A 22,581-nucleotide genomic window follows, 5' to 3' on the forward strand; every position below is an offset into this window, starting at 1 on the left:
GCGTGGCCTAGCGCCCGGAAGCTCCCGAGCGCGGGGTCGGGCTGCGCTCCGCCGGCCCGAGTGGCCGGGTGGGCAGCGTCGCGTCCTGTCCGGGACCCTCCGGCGACTCGAGCCGCCCTCCGGCCGCGGTCGAGCGCGCGCTCAGACCTCCACTCGGTTTTATAGGTGCGGAACCTGAGGCCCAGAACTGGACCGCGATTCAGAGCTGAACATGGCCTTGGAGATCATTTAACCCGGTTCTTTTACAGACTCCTTCATTTACTCTCTTTTCATCAATAGATTTCATTATTTATTCATTTATTTTTAAAGATATCTTTATTGATTTCAGAGCGAGGAAGGGAGAGGGAGAGAGAGAAACATCAATGATGAGAGTCGTTGATCGGCTGCCTCCTACACGCCCCTGCCCCGGGGACCCAGCCTGCAACCCGGGCCTGTGCCCTGGCCCCAAATCCAACCGGGACCTCCTGGATCCTAGATCGATGCTCAACCGCTGAGCCACACCTGGTCAGGCTAGACTTTATTTTTTAGACTAGATTTAGGATTCCCAAGAACTGAGCAGATAGTACCGAGTTCCCATTAACCTCTGTCCCCCTGTTGCTAACATCTTGCCTTAGTCTGTATATTTGTTCGTTGATGAACCAATATCGATGCATTATTATTAACTAAAGTTCATTGTTTACATTGGGGTTCACTCTGTCTGTTGTACATTCTATGGGTTTTGACAAATGCATAATGTGGTACTAACACAGTACCACAGAGAATAGTTCCATTGCCCTAAAAATCCTGTGCTCCACCTACACCCTTCCAAGCCCCAGGCAAACACCGATCTTTTTCTTGTTTTAAGAATAGTTTATTGATGTTTAGAGAGAGAGGAAAGAAGAGGGAGAGAGAGAAATACTGACGTGAGAGCATAACATGGATCAGCTGCCTCCTACACGCCCCCCACCGGGGATGAAGCCCACGACTCAGGCATGTGGCCTGACCCAGAATCGAATTGGCAACCCTTTGGTGCACAAGAGGACACCCAACCGAGCAACACTGCTCTTTCAGTTTCCACAGTTTCGCTTTTTCCGTGTCACTTAGTTGGAATCAGACAGTATGTAGCCTTTTCAGACTCCCTTCTTTCATTAAACAATATGTATTTGTTTCCTCCATGTCTTCTCTTGAGGCTTGATAGCTAATTTGTTTTTTTTTTTTCATTCTCACCAGATATTTTTTCCATTGCTTCTCAGAGTGGAAGGGAGAGAGAGAGAAACATTGATGTGAGAGGCACATCAACTGCTTGCCTCCCGCACGCACCCTGACTGGAGCTGGGGATCAAGCCTGCAACTGAGGTACATGCCCTTTGCTGGGATCAAACCCGAAACCCTTCAGTTCTGGGGTGGGGGCGATGCTCTAACCACCGAGCCAAACTGGCCAGGGCTCTGGGACTGTTTTACTCCACAAAACACATCTGTACAAAGAGGGGCTAGGACGCGAGGCTCACCAAGGCACCTTCCACCCTGACGGTCCCCATCAGAGGTCGGCGCCAGTGTGAAGCAGAGTGGAGCCTATAAAGGTTTGAATAACTTAAACTTTTATTATGAGAAAAAGCACACAGGCTTGAGGACTTAAGCCTAAGGCACCTTCCCAAGGTCAAGTTTAGATAAGGAAAGGGAGGGCTGCCTAAGCCTTGCTGGGGTCAGAGCTGGGACTCAAGGCCAGTCCACTGTTGGATTCTGCCCGTTGAGTCCCAGCCAAGTCTGGTGAGGCCAGAAGGGACCCGAGACCCTGTGACCTGACCGAGGGAGGGGCATGAAAGAGGCCCATGTCAGGCCTCCCCAACCTCCACCACAGGACTGCAGGCATGACGGGGAGGTGCTCCCAACTTCCCCAAGACTAAGGAGAGCTCTTTCCTGGAGACGGTCTGTGCCACAGAGAAGGGGTTCACCAGTACCATCTACCCCAACCTGGAGATCACTAAATCCTGGACAAAGAGCCCAACCCAGTGAGGCAGGGCCGAGGGGCGATGTCAAGCCCTGAGCTCATCTCTCCACTCCTGCAGCTTCTTGTCCATGGCCTGGAGTGTAGCTTCATCCTGTGCCAACATAGATTGGTCCTGCTCTTGTCCCCACACCCCAGCAGGCCTCGGGAAGCTTGGGGAGGCCTCCTCTCCCACAGCCCTGACTTTTACCTTCACAAAACAGAAGCGGATATAGTGGTCAAAGAGCTTCTGATGTGGCACGCTGTAGAAGATGGACACCGGGATGGCCACCAAGCCCTGGGGAGGAGGGAGCCGTGTCTCAACAGGGCCTCCCAGCCCAGCAGGCCTAGGCTCCCAGGGCAGAGAGGGTCCATGACGGCGCGGGGGAAGGAGAGTTAGCTGCAGTGCGGTGCCGCCCAGTGCTACGTCAGGGGCAGAGGAAGAGAATCCCAGAACATCATCCCAAGTCCCTCCTGTGTGCAGAGGGGACATGGGGGCCAAGAGAGGGGTCAAGGCAGAGCCAGAGAAATCAGCCTGAGACTCACAGCTCTGAGCTGGATGCCCTCAGAGCTAATGGGCCAACTCTTTGTACAGATGGTAAGACTGAGGCCCTGGGAGGCCAGGAATTCACTCCTGCCAGTCCACATGGCACCTTCGTGCAAACTGAACAGGCTCCCCATTGCTTGAATGGACAGAACGCTCATGGCAGAGACTGGGCTGGAGTTGGGCCCCTGAGCTCCTTGGTGGGGCCCCTGAGCAGCACCCAGCCTGTAAAACCACGCGCAGGGGCCCTGGAAGAGGCCCTGCCCACCTTGTTCCTGATCATCCACTTGACAAAGCGTCTGTCATAGGGCTCGTCCACAGTGCCAGGCAGGTCAGGCATCTTGCTCTCTGGGGGACAGAGGCCATGTTGAGCCCCAGGAGGCCTCCAGCCCCCCCATACCCTGCGCAGCTTGGCCAGTCCCACGCACTGAAGTCTGAGATGTCTGTGACAAAGAAGTAGCTGCCCTGGGGGATCACGGGCCTCAGGCCCACGGACTGCACACTTCGTATCATGTGGTCACGGCTGCGCTGCATGGCCTGCGGGAACTGCACGAAGTAGCTGCTGGGCTGGCCAAAGTGCAGCTGCTCCCGCTCCAAGCTCCAGGCCACTGCAGCCTGCGGGGAGGGGATGAAATCACGCTGACCTGAGCCTGCATCCAGCCAGGCCCTCCCCTCCTCGAGGTGCAGCCCGGGTTCCCCCTCACCTGGGCCTGCGTGGGGCAGTGAAAGACCGAGTTCTGCTGCACAACATGCAGGTGCTTCATGAGGCTCTCGGGGCCCAGGACCCAGCCCACCTAGACAGAAACACAGGCAGGGGGTGAGGCCTTTCAGGGCCCATCTGGAGGCTTCCTTCATTCCCGGGCCACTCTTCCTGCCAGAGGTCAGGGGGCAGGGGTGACCCCCAAATCTCATCAGCTTACCTTCCAGCCAGTGACGCTGAAGGCCTTGCCAGCGCTGCCAATGGTCAGAGTGCGTTCCCACATGCCAGGGAGGCTGGCTGCTCAGGACCAAAGAAAGCAGCTGCTCAGACAGGGGTGTGGGGGCAGGGAAGGGGTGGTGGCTGGACCCTAGTGGGCACTCGAGCCCTTCCCATTTGGAGCTCCAATCAGTGCCATTTACAGGACCTATTTGGGACTGTCTTCGGGACAACCCTGGGGTGGGTGCCACGGTGCTCCCTGCCCTAGGTCATGTGACCTATGTACCTCCAGACCCTTTGGTCCTGAGCCTCAGGCCTGCACTGACTCCTAGGTCAGGCTCGAGGCCCTGGCACAAATGCCCAGGGGAAAGGGGACACCCTGGCCACTGGGGCTCACCAATGCTGATATGCTGGTGCCCATCGAAGACCAGCCACTGGTAGACCTCGTCCGTGATGCACACCACATCATGCTGCTGGCACAGGCCGGCCACCAGCTCCAGCTCTGCCCTGGAGAACACCTGCGGGGACCATCCCCAAACAGTGAGGCCTGCTCAGAGAGATAAGAGGATCCGGCCAACCCCGGTGCTTCTCTGCCCCATCCTATTTATTCCCCACAACACCAACTCTGCGAGGTTGGTTGTGAGATAACAGAAAAATATATATTTTGGTCTCTGCCCCTGGTTCCTGGCACAGAGCTCGTGGAACCCTTGTTAATTCCTAAGTGGCTAAGTGCACTTGGAACACCTTTTGCTCTAATGAGGTGACTCTGGGTGGGCTCCTGGACGGGACTGGTCACCAGAGAGACCAAGCCATGATTAGAAGCCTAGAACTTTCTACCCCACTTTTCTAGAGAGAGGAGAGGGGCTGGGAATGGAGTTAATGATCAATTATGCCTATGTGATGAAGCCTCCATAACACCCCAATAGTATGGAGTTCAGAGAGCTTCCAGGTTGGTGGACACATCCACCCGGGAGGGTGATGTACCCCAACTCCACAAAGACCAAAGCACCTGTGCTTGAGACCCTCCCAGACCCTGCCCTGTGTATCTCTTCATCTGAGTCCTTTATCATGTTCTTTAATAAATTGGTAAACATGAGTGTTTCCCTGAGTCCTGTGAGCTGCTCTAGCAAATTAATTGAACCCAAGGAGGGGATTGTGGGAAGCTCAGATTCACAGCCCATTGGTAAGAAGTGCAGGTGACCACCTGGACTTGGGACTGGCATCTGAAGTGGGGGGGGCAGTCTTGTGAGGCTGAGCCCTCTCAGCCTGTGGGATTGGATGCTCTCCCCAGGAACTGAATTACAATGAGTTAAAGTGAAGGACACCTAGCTGGTGTTGTGGAATTGTGCGGTGGGGGGAAAATCCACACATCTGGTGTCAGAAGTGTGAGTGTGGTAGTCGTGTGTGTGTGTGTGTGTGTGTGTGTGCGTGAGTGAGACCGGGTTTCCCTTCTCATTGGTTCTGTGACGTTCCCATTTTACAGCTGAGAAAACATGCTGAGCAGTGAAGTCACTGTCTTGGGGTCATGGGGAAGTAAGAATGGGGCACCCATCCCGTTCCACCAGCAGCCCTCATACCTTCCCTGGGGACTGCTGCCCCTGTCCCAGGGACCTCCAGAAGCCCAGTCCTCACAGCTCTCCCACTCCAGAGGGAGAAACTGAGGCCCCAAGGCAGGTAATCAGTAACAGAGTGGGGACTTGCACCCAGTCCAGAGGGGTCCCCAGAAATTGGTCTTAGTACCTTTCCCAGGGGGTTGTTGGGTGTGTTGAGGATTAGGGCTTTGGTGCGAGGTGTGAACTTGCTGGCCAGCTCCGCGGGGTCCAGCCGCCAGTTGCTGCTGGAATCCAGTTCCCCTTTCTGGGTGGGGGTCTGCAAGAGGGAGGGCAACCCTTACTTACCTGACAGTCAAAGCCAGGGATCTGACCCCCCTTCCCCCCAGGCATCTGCCTCACCCTCCCCCATCCTGGAGAAACTGGCTTCCTTCACTCCCTTCCTTCTTTCCCATTTCCTAGGGTCCAAGACAACATATTTCTAGGACCCCTCTGCCCACCCACACCCCAACCAGCATTCTCACCGGCTTCAGGGACACAAACACAGGGCGACCTCCCGCCATCAATGTCATGGGCTCATAACAATCAAAAAAAGGCTCGATGATGATGACCTAGTACAAGGGTCAAGTTAGCTGGGGTCAGTGTCACCCTGACCCCTCAACCCCACCCGACCCAGGCCCTGCCCCACTCACTTCATCTCCTTCATCCACCAGGGCCTGGAAGGCTGTGAACAGGGCCCCATAGGCACCCACGGTCACCAGCACGTTCCTGAGAGGGTCTATCTCATGTCCCAACAGCTTTCCAAAGAAACTTGCCAGGATCTTTGTCAGTGGTGGGTAACCCTGCCAGGTCAGAGGGGTCAGCTGCCAGGCTCAGCCTGGGCCCACCCAGCAGCTCAGCTGCATCCAGGCAATTTGAGCCTCTTCTAGGGGTGGGCCCAGGGCCAAGTCTGCTCCTGTGGGGTGAGTTCCTCAATCCCCCCTGCGACACCTGCCATGAGACCTGTTCTGTGCCAGTCCAGTGCGCAGGGCTGGGATATGGTGGGGAACCAGAACACGTGCCTTCATGGAGCACAGCCCAATACAGTGCTCAAAGCAGGGGCAACTCTACACCTAAAACATCCCCTGAAAGGAGATGCATATAAACATTTAAAAACCACTGGTCTACTCCAAGGGTTGGGAAATATTTACTGTGACCATTTACAGAAAGAGTTTGAATTTAGAGTCAAATCAATTAGTAGCTTGTCTTTCAGGGCTTGGCTTAGGTGTCACCTCCTCCAGGAAGCCTTTCCTGATCTCCCCTTCTTCCTGCCCCATTTTCCTCCATCACAGCATATCAAATGCCTTTGTTTTCTGGGTTTCTTCCTTGTTTTTGTTCTGCCTTTCCCCAGACCATGAGCTGTCCCACAGCCTGAAACAGTGGACATACTCAGTGAACACTGAACTATGGCAGGACTGAATTATCTGGGCTCTCCCCTTCCTCCCCCAGGGTCCCATCAGAGGCCTGTGTCCAGGGCCCGGGAGAGGCTGGGAGACTCACAAACGCCTTGGTGTATTGGTTGAGCATGAAGTCCCCGCTGACAGCCTGCCGAAAGGCTTCCAAGGCGAAGTCTGGAGGCGGGAAGTCAGGGAAGCCTTGTCCCAGGTTCACAGCGTCACATTCACTGGCCAATTTGATGAACTCCACCCTGGGTGACAAATGGAGGGTCAGCACCAGCCTAGCTCGGCCCTCCACGCCGACCTGGACTTCTGCCTGTTTCTGGGACAGGGTGAGCAATGCACTGGGTTCGTTCAAGAAAAACATGGCACTGGCACTGCCCTGGCCTGAAGATCTGTCAGGCTCCTGATCAGGTGGCTGGGCACTGCACCAACCGCATGTCTCAGCCCAGGGGCTTTCAAACCTTCAAACTTTTCAACCATGATCCATAGTGAGAAATCATTTTTTTAAAATCCTCACCCGAGAATATTTTTTCCATTGCTTTTCAGAGACAGTGGAAGGGAGAGAGAGATTTGTATGGATGTGAGAGAGACACAGCCGCGACCGGGGCCGGGGATCAAGCCTGCAGTGGAGGTGAGCGCCCTTGACAGGAATCAAACTCAAGACCCTTCAGCCCATGGGCTGACGCTCTAACCACTGAACAAAACCGGCTAGGACCATCTATTCTTTTAAAATTGATTTTTTTTTTTTTTTGAGAGAGAGAAACATTGATATAAGAAAGAAACATTGATCAGTTGCCTCCCACATGTGCCTCGACTGGGGATTGAACCCACAACCTAGGCATGTGTCCCAGTTCTAGAGCCAAGAGTACAGAGCTGAGATTGGAACCCAGACCTCCTGCTTCAGTTCTCGCCTCTCGTGGACTGTGGCTGCAAATCTAACTGTCCTGGGTAACACTGAGTTTCAGCAGACTCAGGGACCAGTCCTGCCCCCCATGTCAGAGGGACACCCACACACCTCCTCGGCCCTGCCCAGCTCACCACGGGTTGTGGTCAATTCCATCCAGCCTTCGAGCCTGCAGCCTTTTGGCCATGGTGAGCTGGAACAGAGCAAACGGAAGGTCAGAGTGGAGGATGTGCCGCAGCCTGCGGTCCCAGGAAGACAGGCAGCTATCCCTCCACCCCCCAACACAGCCCCAGCCACCCGTCCACTCCCAGGGAGGAGGCGGAGATCAGCACTCTCAGATAGCTGGGCTCCAGCCTGCCTCCCCTACCTATGCTCTGCAGACTCCCAGTGCCCAGTGCCTCCCCGTTTCAGCCTGGTACCTCCCACTCCACTCTGGCTCCTCCCATTCCACTGGCCTGACTCCTCCCCATTCCACCTGATCCCTCCCATTCCACTGGCCTGACTCCTCCCCATTCCATGTGGCCCCTCCCACTCCACTCTGGCTCCTCCTGTTCCACTGGCCTGGCTCCTCTCCATTCCACCTGGCTCCTCCCCGCTCCATTCTGGTTCCTCCCCACTCTGCCTGGCCCCTCCCCCTCCATCATGGCCCCTCCCATTCACTGACTCCTCCCCATTCCACTGGCCTGACTCCTCCCCACTCCATCCTGGCTCCTCCCGGTCCACTGGCCTGACTTGCCACCTGCCCGGCTGGCTGGCAGGTCCTGAGACAAAGCCACCGACACAATCAGGCTAAAGGCTGCTCAGGAGTGGCTGGGAATGGGGAGGAGCAGGAGGCAGGGGAGGTGGGAGCAGGGAAGGATCATGGCAACAGTGACAGCAGCAGCTTCCAAGGGCAGAGGACTCGCTAAGCTCCTCATTCACGTCTCAGGGCAATCGGCTGGGCCCATTTTAGAGATGAGAGAATAGAGTGGGGTGATGTGTTCAAGGTCACACAACAAAGACACTCAGACCTGTTTGAGATGAGGCCATGTTCTGACCCAGGTGAACTTGCTCAGCTTTGGGGAGCTCAAGGGCCCTTCTCCAGCCACCCCTTCCTCCCCCGTGTTCCCCTCATCCACTGGTGTACAGACATCGGCCAGGCCCGAGGGCCACCTTGGCTGGGTGACAATGGCTGGGTGACTAGGTCCTCTTGGCCTCAGTCTCCCCACCAGTATAATGGGAGCATGGGCTTTGTGGTCTCTCAGCAGGTCTATGAGTCTCCCAGCTGGCAGAGAGCAGAGTCAGGTCTCTGATGTTCTCCTCTGAAGATGAAGACATGAGGCTCAGAGAGTGTCGGGGACCTGCCCAAGGTCAGAGGAGGAGCTGGACAGGACCCTGGTCAGGTAGCAGCAACAGCAGGGTTGCCAGCACCAGGCCCCTGTCCCCAGCCCAGGGACCATCTCTATATGGGCCAGGTTCTTCCATAGCCTGGGGGTCCTGCCAATGGGAGCAATTCAAAGAGAGCCCAGCGTAGTGACTGGCACCTAGTGGGTGCTTTGCTGTCCCTTCACTAAATTCCTGACACCCATCACCTGGCACTCAGTACACGTCAAAATCATTTTAATTTTTAATTGACTGATTGATTTGAGAGAGAGAGAGAGAGGAAGGGGGAGGGGAGAGAGAGAGAAATATCAGTCTGCATGCGCCCCGACCGGGATCAAACCGGCCACCGTTTTGGTGCATGGGACGATGCTCTGACCCACTGAGCCACACCGGCCAGGGCTCATGTGTGCCTTCCTGTTTTCAGGGTTTTTATATGGAGGCCATGCCGTTGTCAATGGCTTCTGATGTGTGCATTTTTTTGCACCACCCTTCTCTGAATCTGGATGCCTTACAATCATAGCATGAGTCTGGCATTTTCCCCCTTGACTAGTCCAAAAATAGCAGTTCATCTCATGATTGATACGGATTCAATGATACAAGAAATTACTTCTGAATTAGGGGTGCATCGTATTGAATAAGTTACCCAAAGTGAGTCAGGAGCAGTGGGGGGAGTAGAAGTTGGAGCGGGGGAAGTTAGAGGAGGGCTGGGGTAGGAAAGAGTAGAGGGGCTCAGGGGCACAGAGAGAGAAAAAAGGAGGGGAATGAGTTTAGGAAGGAGGTAAAATAGTGGGGAGACTGCAGAAACTTGGGGTCTCGAAGGCGTGAACGTCAGCGTCACAGCTCTGGGTGGTGAGGCAGCAGTGCCTGTCCTCAGGCTTCCACATAATGGGTTTGTTCAGCGAACTGAGCACTGACTGTGGGCCCAACATGGGCGGGCACAGGGGGCGATGGGCAGCCAGCAGCACCAAGCAACCACTCCGATGCAGAGCTACAAGTTCTAGATTAGAAGCAAGGGCAAGGGAGGGGCCCACACTCAGGATGTAGGCAGGGAAGGCTTCCTGAAAGGGGCAGCTCATGCACAGGTTTAAAGCCGGGACCAAGCCAGATCCCAGGGGCCCTGGGTCCTGCAGGTGGCAGAGTGCACTTACAGTCTGGTGCAAGCACCGGCTGAGTGGAGCTCCAGCCTTCTTTCTCTGGAGGGGCCCCACCAGACGCACACACAGGGCTGCCGAGTTCCTGAGCATGCCTCCTAGAGCCACAGGGCACTGACGGCTTCTCCTCCAGGGGCAGAGGAGAGGGGAGCACCCTGGCCAGAAAACGGCTCCGAGCCCAGGACTTGGGTCTCACACACACAGCTCTAATAACAACAATAAGGGCTAATATTTACTGAGTGGCCACAGTGCACCAGGCGTGGCAGTAAGTGCTTGTTGCAGGATTATCCCAGTCCTCAAAACCACCCTGTGACGCCTCCCCACCCCAGCAACCAGGGGGACCCTTTAAAATTGTAAATCACCTCTAATGGAGGGAAAAATTATCCAGAAGATCATGAATAGTCCCTCACATCAGTCAACCCTGCATTACGTACTGACTCTGGAAACACACACCACCTGCATATTATTCCTGTGCTAAAATAAAATCTAAATAAAATAAGGTCACTAAAGTACATGAGACAGAAGAACATGTTAAATGACACCAAAAAGATGCGATCAACAGATTCAGACTGACGGAACCTATGCAGAACAAATGTTCTTTAACAAATAAAATACAAGAAATTATTTCTGAATTAAGGATGCATCATATTAAATAAATAAACCAAAGATGAGTCAGGAGCAGTGTGTGTGGGGGGGATAAAATAAAATACAACGAGGAAAAACGTCTGGGGCACTATATTAAAAAAGACTTAATAGACACAAATGTTAAAGGTGAATGCCTTGAAAAAGAAGAGAAACGCTGGAGGGGGTCACTGCACATCATTTACTAAAAAGCTACAGGAACCAAGAAAGTGTGATACTGGCCCAAGGGCAGACATAAGAATCAATGGAACAGAACTGAGAATCCAGAAATAAACTCTCACATTCATGGTCAACTGCTTTTTGACAAGGGGCCAAGAAAATTTAATAAGAAAAGATTCACCTTTTCGACAAAGTGTGCTGGGATGACTGGATATCCACATGCAGAAGTGAATTTGGACCCTTACCTCACACCATACGCAAAAATTAACTCAAAGTGGATCATAGACCTAAATGTAAAAGCTAAAATTATAAAACTCCCAGAAGAAAACAGGAGTGAACCTTTGTGATGTTAAGTTACAAGGTGGTCTCTCGTACACAACACCAAAAGTACAACAAAAAACACATAAAGTTGGACTTCATCGAAATTAAAAACGTTTGTGTCTCAAAGGGTACCACCAAGAGAGTGAAAAGAACAACCCGTGGTATGGGAGAAAACACTTGCAAGTCATGATATATATAAATGGCCAATAAGCGCATGAACACACGCTCAACATCATTAGTCACCAGGGAAATGTCACCGTGAGCTACCACTGCACGCCCAGTAAGACAGCTGCTGTAACAAAGAGGACGGAGCAGCCCTGGCCGCTTTGGCTCAATGGTTACAGCATCGGCCCGAGGACTGAAGGGTCCTGGGTTCGATTCCGGCCAAGGGCACGTACCTTGGTTGCAGGCCCCATCCCCGGCCCCGATGCGGGTGTGTGTGGGAGGCAACCAATCAATGGTTCTCTCTCTTTCTCCCTTCCACTCTCTCTGAAAAGCAATGGGGGAAAAACATCTTTGAGTGAGGGCTAACAAAAAGATGATGATGGACTGATACAAGGGTTTGAAGACACTGAGATGTTGGAACACTTGTAACTGCATCTAGAAGTGGAAAATGGAAAACACACTAGAAGTTCCTCAAAATGTTAAACCTAGAGTTCCCACACGACCCAGCAATTCCGCTCCTAGGTGTGGACCCAAGAGAAATGAAAACATGTCCACACAGAAACCTGTACATGAGTGTTCACAGCAGCATTATTTGTAACAGTCAAAATGTGGACACAGCCTAAATGCCCACCAATTGATGAACAAAATGTGGTAAATCCGTATGACAGAGTATCTGTCAGTGAGAGGAAATGGAATACTTGCCACAATGGGGATGGATCTCTCAACTGCACTGAGAGAAGCCAGTCACGAAGGGCTGCAAATTGTATGATTCCATTGATATGAAACAGGCAAACCTATAGGGACAAAGAGTCGATCAGCGATTGATGGCTCTAGGCTGGGAGTGGAGGGGGGATGGGAATGAAGAATGCTGGCTAATGGGTCTGGGGTATCTTTTTGGCCTGAACAAAATGTTCTAAAATTAGTCTGTGGTCATGACTACACACGTGTGAATGTGCTAAAAACCACCGAAGAGTGCACTTTAAATGGCTGGATTACATGGTGCATGTGTTACTGTATCTCAATAAAGTTGTTTTTAAAAATTGCCACGGTTAAAAAAAAAAGAGGCAGTGCCCTTGCGGTGGCCATGGGAATGCGTCTCTCCGGTGTGACTGAGGGGACAGCTGTGTCCTCAGCACCGAGGCCAGACCTCCACACTGCTCCCAGCAGGGCCTGGGGGACAGCGAGACAGGCTGTGGCTGGGAGATGCCCACTCTCCAGGACTCCCATGGCCTTTGCTGGGACTTTCTAAGAACTGCACTGCAGTCCAAGACTTTCCCTCCTGCCTTCCTGCCTTCCTCTCTCCTCCAAAGGGGTCAGGCCCAGCCCTGAAAAAGAAGCCAGTGTTTAGGGTCAGGGGGCTGCTCTGGAGGGCACTGTGGGCACCTGCCCAGAACCCAGGAGTTAGGAGAGAGCGGTGCAAAGGGGAAGGGAGCCAGAGCGGAAGGGAGCCGGGAGATTCCAGGAGCTGAGTGGTCCTTCTGGCCAGAGTTCACCCTCATTTCTCAGAATGGAGTCAATTCCCAGGGAAATCCTGCAGGAAGCACTGCCTGGTCCCCGTGGCTGAGCACCAGAGCCCGGAGCAACAAAGGGCAGTGCTTATCATGGGAGGAGGGACAGTCCACAGTGCATCTCGCCAGGAGATGGCGTAGGTGCGCGTCAGCCTCACTCACCCAGGGGACTGAGGGCAAGGCCAGGTCTGAGCCCAGTGCTGGCCACAGTGGGTGCCCTGTGTTCTAGGGTGACCAACTGGCCCACTTGCCCAGAACTGAGGGGTTTCTCGGGACATGGGATTTTCAGGGCTTAATCGGGGACCAGCCTGGGCCGACGGGGATGGCTGGGCCCCTTCGGTTGGGAGAATGCAGGGCTGGCTGCTCCTGTCCTGGGCTGACATCCTGCTGGATGATCCAGAAGTACCCAGTCCTACACGGACCCTCCTCAGGAGAAGTACCCAGTCCTACACGGACCCTCCTCAGGAGAAGTACCCAGTCCTACAGGGACTCTCCCCAGCACAAGTACCCAGTCCTACAGGGACCTTCCACTGCACCTTCTCACCGCCTGGTTCAAAATCTGTGGGTGCCACTGGCTGATCTCTGAAGTCCTCGCCCATACACTCCACGTCTATCAATTCTGCCCTTTCTCCAAGCGGCTAACCTACTCGGCCCTAAGTCAGGCCTTTACCATCTCACTGGGTCACGTGGTAGGAATCATAGGAACACACTTGGCTCTAATGTGCTGAGCTCTCTGCACCAGGCACTACGGGAAGGACTGTACACATGTCATCGGGCCCTTCCAACAGCCCTGGAAGCAGGTGTTATCCTCACCTGCATTAATAGGCAAAGACACTGGTAACAATGATAAAATAATAATACCCACATTGAGCTCCTCGAGGTCGGAGGGGGGCCTGCACCACCCAGTGTCCAGCACAGGCAGAAAAACGCTCACACTGGATAAGATCCCAGCTCCTGGCCTTACCCACTCCCCTGCCACAACCTCAGCCCCCCACCTCTTTGGGCACTGCCAGCTCTTGGGGCCGGAGGTGTCCTGGGCCACCTGGCTCCACAGAGGGTGAGGAGAGCCTGTGCTGGACAAGGACATGCTTACCCAGTCTCGCTGCCCCGGGGTTAAGGCTGGACACCAGGGCCAGGCTTTTGCTGCAGGAGGGGACAGTGGCTTCGCTTGGTAGAGTAGGTCCACTACGGGGAGCATGGACCCACCTTCAAGTGGGACCACTGGCCTCCCTGTCCAGAGTTCTCCCTCTGCCTGGGGCTGACCCAGGGACATCCAGTAGGGCTTCATTCACTGGCACTCATTCAAAGGCACCTGGGGGCCTGGCAGGCAGCCTTTCCCAGGCCACTCCTACCTCTAGCTCCCCGAGCCTCACCCCTCTTCTTCCAGGATGCAGTGCCCCTTTGGCCCATTCCTCTTATTACCCTGAGGTCTGTCCTAAGGGTAATAACAATAGCTTTTATTTACTGTACACTCTTCTGTGCCAAGCAGCCTGCCTGCACCTTACAGGTAAGTTCCATCACTTTTAATCCAAGAGGCTAAGTCACACACCCGAGGCCACAGCTGGCAGGTGGCAGAGTGGAATTGGAGCTCAGGACTCTGTCCTCACTGCCACTGTGGGACAAGGGGAGGCTCTGAGCAGGGACATGATGGATCCCTGGCCACTGACTCCCACTTCCAGAAAGCATCAGAGAAGCATGGGCTCATGGGTGCCCAATGGGAATGAGGGGATCTGGGCCAGTCGCTCATGTTTTGTGGATGGGATACTGAAGGCCAGGGAAGGGAACAGACTCCCCAGGGACCGGTCACCTGTCACAGTCCTGGCATTTTCTCATCCCAGCAGGCTGGCTCTCCCAATGGACATCACGCACCCGCATAGAGTGAGTTGCTCAGTCAACTTTGGTTCAATGCGGGAATGAATGTCTGTCTCTCCCCAGACTGTGAGCTCCACTAGAACAAGGACCCTCTTTCTGTTCATCTTTCTGCATCAACACCCAGCACAGGGCCTGCCACATAGTGGGTGCTACCTTTTCACTGCTTCAGAGAATATGTACGAAAGTTCCATTATATGCTGTGCCCTGTGCTGGCCACCAGGCACACAAGGATAAACAGGACACACCTTCCTTTCCTTTGAGGAGCCTACAATCCAAGGAAGGAGGCAAACAAGTATCCAGGCCATTTTAATAAAGTGTGAGCCTTAACATGCAAAAGATTCTCACGGATCGAAAGACCAACATCTCAATTAGAGAATAAGTGGGAGAAAGATATAAATTCACACACACAGAATAGTTAATCAACTCGAAGAGATGCTGAACCTTATTATAATTAATAAAATGTAAACTAAAACGAAACACTGTTTTTGCTGCTCAGATAGGCAGAGAATAAGAATACTGAGCCGCCGTACTGATACCACAATGCACTAAAAGTCAGAGTCCACGATCTGGAAAGCACCAGGTAGGGTGTTCACTGGTCTACCTTCTGGAGCACAACTCAATTGTATGTGAGGGAAAAACCAGAGACAATCCGACGTTGTCAACGAGGGGCCGAAGAGATACTCAGGTTACATGAAAAATGCATGTTGACTTCAAAACTTACTACAAAGCGACAGTAATCAAAACGGTGTGGCACCGGCATAGGGATAGACCAATGGAATAAAACTGAGAGCCTAGAAATAAACCCAGACATCTCTGGCCAATTCATTTTTGACGAGGGTGCCAAGACCATTCAATGGGGGAAAGATAATCTCTTCAACAAATGGTGCCAGGACAACCGGATGGCCACATGCAAAGGAAGGTTAGATCTCTACCTTGGTCCATTTACAAAAGCTAACTAAAAAATGAATCAATGGTCTTGATCACGTTCTTGATGATGTCCTTGGATGCACAAAAGTTACTTTTCATGAAGTCCAAACACACAATTCACCTTACGGCCTGCCCACCCCACCCCTGGGTATACAGTGAGAAGCAACGCAGATGCATGCTCACACAGAAACCCGTAGGCGAGCGTCAGCAGCAGCGCTATTTGTAACAGCGAGAAGGTGAGGACCCCCGCCCAGAGCCCTTCCACGGGCGGTGGGCCAGCCGCAGTGCAGCCGTACAGTGGGAGTTATCCAGCCGTGGAAGAGAGCATGCTGCTAGCCACGCCACACGGTGCACGGACCTCAGACACACTGCACCAGGTGAGAGCAGCCAGGCCCACGCCGCGCTCCCTCTGACACCGCCTCAGGATGTCTCCCCAGAACAGGCAAGCCCACGGGGTCGGGAAGCAGGCTGGCGGCGGCCAGGACCAGGGAAGGAGGGCGGAATGCTTCTTTAGGGGTATGGGCTGTTCTTCTGGGGTAATGGAAGAGTTTTGAAACCAGAGAGAGGTGGTGGTTGTGCAACACTGTGAATACACTAAATGCCACCAGTGGACAAAACGTATCCTTTCTGCCAGAACAACTTTCGTCATTTATGTCAATAAACTTGCCTTGGCCAGGTTTCTCTGGAGCGTATCTTGAGTTTCTGGAACAGTAAATAGCTGCGGTGTTCACATTCCTACAGTCAGCTATTTCTTTTATCACTGCTTTTATGTTTGATTCAGATTTTTAAAAATTGATTTGAGAGAGGAAAGGAGAGAGGGAGGGAGGGAGAGAAACATCGATTTGTTGTTCCCCTTATTTATGCACCATTGGTTGATTCCTGTATGTGCCCCGACTGGGGATCAAACCCACAACCTTGGCGTACAGGGACGACACTCTAACCAGCTGAGCAACCAGGCCAGGGCTGGATTCGAATTTCACTGTCAGCCCCGGCTGGTTGGCTCAGCGGTTAGGGCATCGGCCAGAGGACTGAAGGGTCACAGGTTCTATTCCAGCCAAGGGCATGCACCTCTGTTGCAGGCTCCATCCCCGGCCTTGGTTGGGGCGTGTGCAGGGGGCAACCAGTCCATGTGTCTCTCTCACATTGATGTTTCTCTCCCCCCTTGTTCCACTCTCTGAAAAGCAACGGAAAAAATATCCTTGGGTGAGGTTTAAAAAAAAGAAGTTTCACTCTCCGTGTTATCGCTCTGCATCTTTTTGCTGCACTTCCATCTTCGCTGGCCGGCCCCCTGTCTGGATGATCCACTATTGTAAAATGTGATCTGGGTTTACCTCTGGGAGACAGGCGGCAACACAGCCACATACTTTGCTGTCTGGACACTGAACGGAGTAATGTGCACGGGGACTGCCTGGCGACGGGCTCTGAACGAAGTGATGGGATTGGTCTTGGGCCTTACGCACACCTGCTACTCCATGTCGATTCGTGGACCGAAGACCTAGCGGCAAAACTCATACCTTACGCAATTACTCGTAGCGAATACAGCACGGCAGCTGAAATTCAAATTGTGTTGAGGGACTGGTGTCCTTCGATGAAGGTAAGTTAATTTTTTAGCTAAAAATTAAAGTTAAAATTTATTTTAAACGGTGGTACCTGAAACTCACTTGTATCAACCGTGCAAAGCAAGGACTGCTTAATTACATATATGGCTGGCTGCATAGAAGGACGTTTTGGGGGAGACCACTAAATTAGCCGTGGCATTCTTTGGGGGATTGGGGTCATATAAACTTCTATACAGTCTGATTTTTTTTTAAAAACTGATTTCAGAGAGGAAAGGAGAGGGAGAGGGAGATAGAAACATCAATGACGAGTCGCTGATCTGCTGCCTCCTGCACGCCCCCCGCTGGGGATCGAGCCTGAAGCCCAGGCCTGCGCCCTGACCGGGAATCCACCTCCTGGTTCATGGGTCCATGCTCAATCACTGAGCAACACCGGCTGCGTCTTGTTTTTTGTTTTTTAAATAAGGTTGTGAAGCTCTGGAATCAGACAGAATGTGGGCTGAAGCCACTGATTAGCTTTACGATTCCTGGCAAACTACTAAGCCTTTCCGAGAACACCGTCTGAAACGAGAACGGCAACAGTAGCTGCCTCTTGGGGCTGCAGCGAGACCTCGGCGAGACAACACAGGGGTCCCTAGGGTGCGCTGGGCAGACCCATGTTCAGCAATGTCATCACTGTTATTATTATTATTAAACATCAGTCTGGAGAGAAGCGAGGCCGAGCCGGCAGCTCAGGGGCAGCGGCAGCACTCAGGGCCAAACCCGCCTGGACGGCCCCAGGTGACCCTCAGGAGTCCTTCTAGTGCAGCTTCCCAGGCACCTAGGAGCCCGGCTTCCTTGCTGCCAAGCCAGGGGCTGGTGGCCAGTGGCTAGTGTCCTCCCCCAACACACGCCTCCATCAGCCTGAGTAGCTATTGGCCACCTTCTTGGCCAGAAGGCACCAAGCCTGGTGACCAACAGGTGAATGGCCCCGAGGGAGATGCCGCAGTGACCAGTACTGTGACGTGCGCTAACTTCCTGTTGGACTGGCCTTGCAAGCAGCCTGCGATGATAAGCCTCTTAGCCTGGCTCTGGACTCTGCAGTTCCCATGCTCTCTCCTCTTCCGAACACATAAATCCTTTGCTTCTGGACAGACATTGCCCACCTCTGCTCAGGCTGTACCCCTGCTTGGCAGGCCCTCCAATCCAGTCCCCCAGCAGGGCCCAGCCCCAGCTCTGCCTCCTCTCTGGCGCCTTGTGTCCACCTGGGCCCTTCTCTGAACTCCGAGGGCACCTACTGTGCACCTGACCTCTGTACTAACTTCTCCAATCTTCAGAGCAGCCTGCATGGAAGGCATCATGATCCCCGTTACCTCCCGAGAGGAGAGCGAACACAGTTCCCTCAGACACGAGAGCCTGGGCTGGTATTCAAGCCCTGGTTCCCCTGTTTCCAAAGTCCAAACTCTTTCCCCAAACATCCCTCTTTCAGGAGACGGGGGCTGCAGGAGACCATCCGCCCTTGGGGACAGGGGTCATGCCTCGTCCAGCCTCCTTCCTGCACAGCGGCTTGCAAGGATAGGCAAGGTGACTTCTGCCCTGCAGGGTGGCCCCACATCACCAAAGCATCTCTATGCAACAAGGACATTTGGTTTTCGTGTTTCACACTAGGTATCTGAGGTGGTTCAGTTCTGCATTGGGCTGATCTGTCCAGGATGGATAGTGTTCCTGGGGTTAAAATGCCAGGGGCTTCCCGGTTGCTGAGAAAACACCAACCTCGGGACCTCCGGAGAAAGGGCCCGGAGAGGGGTACAATGCCCAGGCAGGGCCAGTCTGTTACTCGAATAGTCATAGAAGATGAAAGCTTAGATTCTGACCTAGGCTTGGACAAAATGTTCCCAGCTGCACTCTGAACTCGCTACAGAACCTGGGTGCTCCCTAGGCTCAGCTTCCTTGTCCGTAGAATGGGGACAGTAATGCAATCGTTGGCAAAAAGTGCTTAGCACAGGTCCTGGCCCACAGTGACCTGTAATGATGACAAGCTGTTAATATTTAAACCTAGAAGTCTTTCCATAAAATTTAGTTAACCAAGCAGGATAGCAAAATGTCTTGTCAGATAATGAGTCCTGTTTTTTTAGGGTCCCCATAAGACAAGTGTTTGGTGAAAACTTGTTGAGTCGATGGTTCTGTACCGAGGGAGATGGCAGCCAGTCTGGGGAGCTCTGACAAGCACACTGACTCATACACAGGCCCCCTGGGTTGGGGACTGGCCAAGGAGAAATGACTTCTGGAGTCTAGACTGCAGGTTCCGGGGCCAGCAGAAGGGTTGGCGGGTGGGGACCTGAGACACAGTAGGTAGGTACTCCACTCCTTATTCCTCCTGGCACAGAACCCAGATGCAAAACTGAAATCTCACTCGTTAGGGCAGTTTTTCACGAGGGGCAAAATATATGTATATATATTCAGTGCCTGAAACGTCAGAGAGAGTCACATCAGTTTTACAAATGGAGAAACTGAGGCTCGAAGCAGGGAAATGACTTAAGTGAAATCAGAGTCCTCGAAAAGCACAGACAGACCCTAAGGGTAAATTCAGAGCTTGAACCACTGTCCCAGGGTGAGAGAGTAAGATGTGTGTTTGGGAGATTTTTCAGGGAGTTGGCAGTGCTCGGGGTCTTGTTAGGGCAGAATGACTCCTCTCCGGCTATAGCTGGAGTGACTTTGGCCTGCTGGCTGCAGAAGGGAGGAGCCATGCCCAGCCAGATGTCCAGGCACACTGGCAGCCTGAGAAGCCAGGTGAGCCAAGGCAGCCAGGAAGACAGCCAGGAGCCTCCTGTGCGCACATGTCTATTTACATGGGCAGAGTGGCAGCAAGTTGACTGTTATTCTGGGCCCAAATGGTGGGGGGGGGGCATCAGTAGGAAGGACTCCCTCATTGCTCTTGACTCTCCTGTTGTTTGTCACCCCCACCTGGGTTATAAAATCAGAGTCCTACTCCTTGGAGTTACAGAAGGTAAGCGTGGAGTGGAGGGTGGGAAGCCACAGATTGCCCTGGGAAGTAACACTCTGGGAGGAAAGAGCGGCTCCCACAGAAGCCGGGCGGAACGTTTCTAACCTGCATTGGTCCCCTCCTGCCTTGTCAGTCACCTGCAGCTATGAGGGAGTCTCTGCCTGGGCCTCCAGCCCAGCGGTTCTCAACCTGCTTCACCTCACGGCACACGTAAACTAATTGCTAAAATTCTGCGGCACACCGAAAAATATATTTTTTGCCCATCTGACCAAAAAAAAAAAAAAAAAAAGTATAATTTCAACTCATTCACACTGGATGGCTATTGTGCTGGCCGCTGTCTTTTTTTTTTTTTTAACCTGACAATCTAAGGGAAAAGAGGCCAGTGCCCCTGACTGAACAGTGAGGTGTTGCATGTTGTAAACATTCTTGCACCACAGCAGTTGAAAAGCACGTTCTCGAGCGATGAGAGCGCCGGCCCCGTGTATCTCTCACGTCCATGTCTCTCCCCCAGCTCCATGCTCTAAAAATCAATGGGAAAAATATCCTCACTCCCCACATGAGGATCAGAAAGTGAAGGAAAGAAAGGAAGTTGCTGCTCTGGCCTCGTCATCTCTCCTGCCAGACATCTATGCATCCTTCAGACTCAACCAGACCTGCTCTGGCCCCACCCGGGTTGAGCGGGGCCTGACCCGCGGGCACGCAGGTGCTGACATCCCCGTGCTAACTGCAGGGCCTGTCACCCTCACCAAACCAGTAAGGCCTTGTGGGGACCCTTTTGGGACAACTTCCTTAACTTCTCTGCACTTAACTCATCTGTAAAACAGGGCTCATCTGCATATAAAGCACAAAGCAGGGCAGGTGGCAGCACTGTGTCGCCCACTGTGGCCCCGGCTGTCGTTTTCATAGCTGGGGACATGGGGGCTCAGGAAGGGCCCCGCCATGTCCACAGTGCCAGGCCCGGAGCGGGCAAGTCCGTGGACTCCAGCCTCGAGCCCGGCCTCCGAGGCTGGCCTCTCTCCATCCTGTTTGTCCCACGGGTTCAGTTAGTAACCTACCAAGAAACAGCTACCGGGACGCCTGCTCCAGGCTGGGTGCGCGATGGGCCTCGGGTGCTTGATAAAGACACAAACAAACAAACCCTTCTCAGTAGGGGGTGGGTAAGCCAGGCCTGTGGGCATTCGTGGAAAACCCTCCAGGGCTCAAGCCGCAGCTTCTGCGAGGTCCCTCTGAGACGCCCACCTCTCCTATTGGGGCTCTGGGTCTGACCCCCTGTTAAAGGAAGACCCCCCCAGGGGAGCTGAAACTGGGCCCCAGCGCGGCACCCAGAGAACTGTTACCACCTACACCGCCTTGTTTTGGGGATATGCACAGGGTGGCGGGTTCCCAGGCTCCCCCGCAGTAAGCCACCTGTTGTCCTGGCCGCCATGGCCAGAAGAACACACCTAAGGAACTAACAGTACAGGCAGAGCAAGATCCCTACTGTATAGGACAAGGCCCCACAAGCCAGCCCAATAATCACCCCCCCCCCCCCAGTTCCCATAGAAAGAACAAACCAGTCACACTCCGGCCAAGCATAACCCCATCACTCATTGTAAGATGTTGTGTTTAAATCGTTCCTTTTGTGTTGCTAAAGGTCCCCCCTTGTTTCCTGTACCAAAAGCTGACAGCCTGACAAATTATTGGAAACCCCTTTACCGCAGTGCCTTCGTGGTTCCTGAGCATAAAGGGAGAAGAAACTGCGGGTCGGGGCTGCAGTTCGGCTCTTACATGGGCGAGACCCCGCAACCGCAGCCGCTGGCCGGCTAATAAAGGCTCCCAAGTTCAAACACAAACTCCGGGGGTCGTGGGTCCCGGGTCCCCCGAGCACTGGGCCTCTTGCGGGCCCGGCCGCGCACGCTGCTCAGCTGCTGCAGGTTTTGTGTTTTTTTCCTGCCCCTTCTCTTTCCCGCCTACGGTTTCCCGGGAGTCGCCCTGCGGGGTCGGTGTCACGTGGGTGCGACCAGCCTGGGAACCGCCTGGGAACCGCGGGGACGCGCCGTCCGCGGGGCTGCGGCGCTGGGGCCCGGCCCGGCTCTGCCCGCAGTTTACCGCGTCCCCTCGGGCCCCACCTTCCCGCCGGCACGACCGCGGGACGGGGGGTGCGGGACGGCGGTGCGGGTGTCAGAAAGCGGGCCCGCGAGAAGCGCGCGCAATTCATTCCCGCGGGCGGCGCTCCGGGCTCCGGGCTCCGGGCTCCGGGCTCCGGGCTCCGGGCACCTTCCCGCGGCCGCTGCGCCGTCCCAGCGGCGCCGACCGTGCAGCTCGGGACTGGCGCCGGGGCAGCACCGCCCAGCAACCACCGGCTACTCACCTCCGCCGGCCGCCTGCGGGGAGTCACCAAGGACGCCGCGGAGGTGACAGCCGCGCCTGTCCTTTTAAAGGCGCCGGGCCAGGGCGCCGCTACTTCCGCCCCCAAAAGGGCGCCGCTACTTCCGCCCCCAAACAACATGGAGGCGGGAGGAGGAGCAGGAGGAGGAGGAGGAGGAGGAGGGGCTGAGGGCGCGGGGGCCGCTCCCCTCAAAAAAGATGGCGACGCCCTGGCCGCCGCGTTCACGCTCCGGGGTGACGTCACTTCCGGGGC

General features: G+C 54.1%; 1 protein-coding gene across 10 annotated transcripts; it reads right to left on the reverse strand.

Annotated features, from left to right (window-relative positions):
• Nucleotides 1–841: 841 nt before the first annotated feature.
• KYAT1 (kynurenine aminotransferase 1) lies at nucleotides 842–22,553 on the reverse strand. 10 transcript variants are annotated; one of them, XM_081151856.1, is made up of 16 exons: nucleotides 22,312–22,350; nucleotides 21,017–21,073; nucleotides 11,818–11,909; nucleotides 9,826–10,034; nucleotides 7,450–7,508; nucleotides 6,512–6,659; nucleotides 5,665–5,814; nucleotides 5,497–5,583; nucleotides 5,163–5,291; nucleotides 3,820–3,940; nucleotides 3,427–3,503; nucleotides 3,211–3,300; nucleotides 2,935–3,121; nucleotides 2,775–2,854; nucleotides 2,174–2,260; nucleotides 842–2,077 (listed from the first exon to the last, which is right to left on the reverse strand). In XM_081151856.1, exons 4-16 carry the CDS (start codon nucleotides 9,919–9,921, stop codon nucleotides 2,012–2,014), a joined length of 1,377 nt encoding a protein of 458 aa, XP_081007982.1. In that variant the 5' UTR covers nucleotides 9,922–10,034; nucleotides 11,818–11,909; nucleotides 21,017–21,073; nucleotides 22,312–22,350; the 3' UTR covers nucleotides 842–2,011. The 10 variants fall into 10 exon arrangements, with proteins under 10 accessions (XP_081007982.1, XP_081007980.1, XP_081007986.1 ...); XM_081151854.1 differs by lacking the exon at nucleotides 21,017–21,073 and having other exon boundaries at nucleotides 22,312–22,414; XM_081151860.1 differs by lacking the exon at nucleotides 21,017–21,073 and having other exon boundaries at nucleotides 7,427–7,508.
• Nucleotides 22,554–22,581: the final 28 nt, after the last annotated feature.

The sequence above is a fragment of the Miniopterus schreibersii genome, assembly GCF_964146895.1.
Source record: "Miniopterus schreibersii genome assembly, chromosome: 11".
Classification (NCBI taxonomy): domain Eukaryota; kingdom Metazoa; phylum Chordata; class Mammalia; order Chiroptera; family Miniopteridae; genus Miniopterus; species Miniopterus schreibersii.

Bases quoted from the DNA above. Each gene is read 5' to 3' on its own strand.
- KYAT1 (XM_081151852.1), bottom strand. From the start codon at position 22,449: ATGTTGTTTGGGGGCGGAAGTAGCGGCGCCCTTTTGGGGGCGGAAGTA. The intron at 3,301-3,426 runs GTAAGCTGATGA...GTTTCTGTCTAG, and splicing joins TCAGCGTCACTGGCTGGAAG to GTGGGCTGGGTCCTGGGCCC. The intron at 2,078-2,173 runs GTAAAAGTCAGG...ATGTTGGCACAG, and splicing joins TCCGCTTCTGTTTTGTGAAG to GATGAAGCTACACTCCAGGC.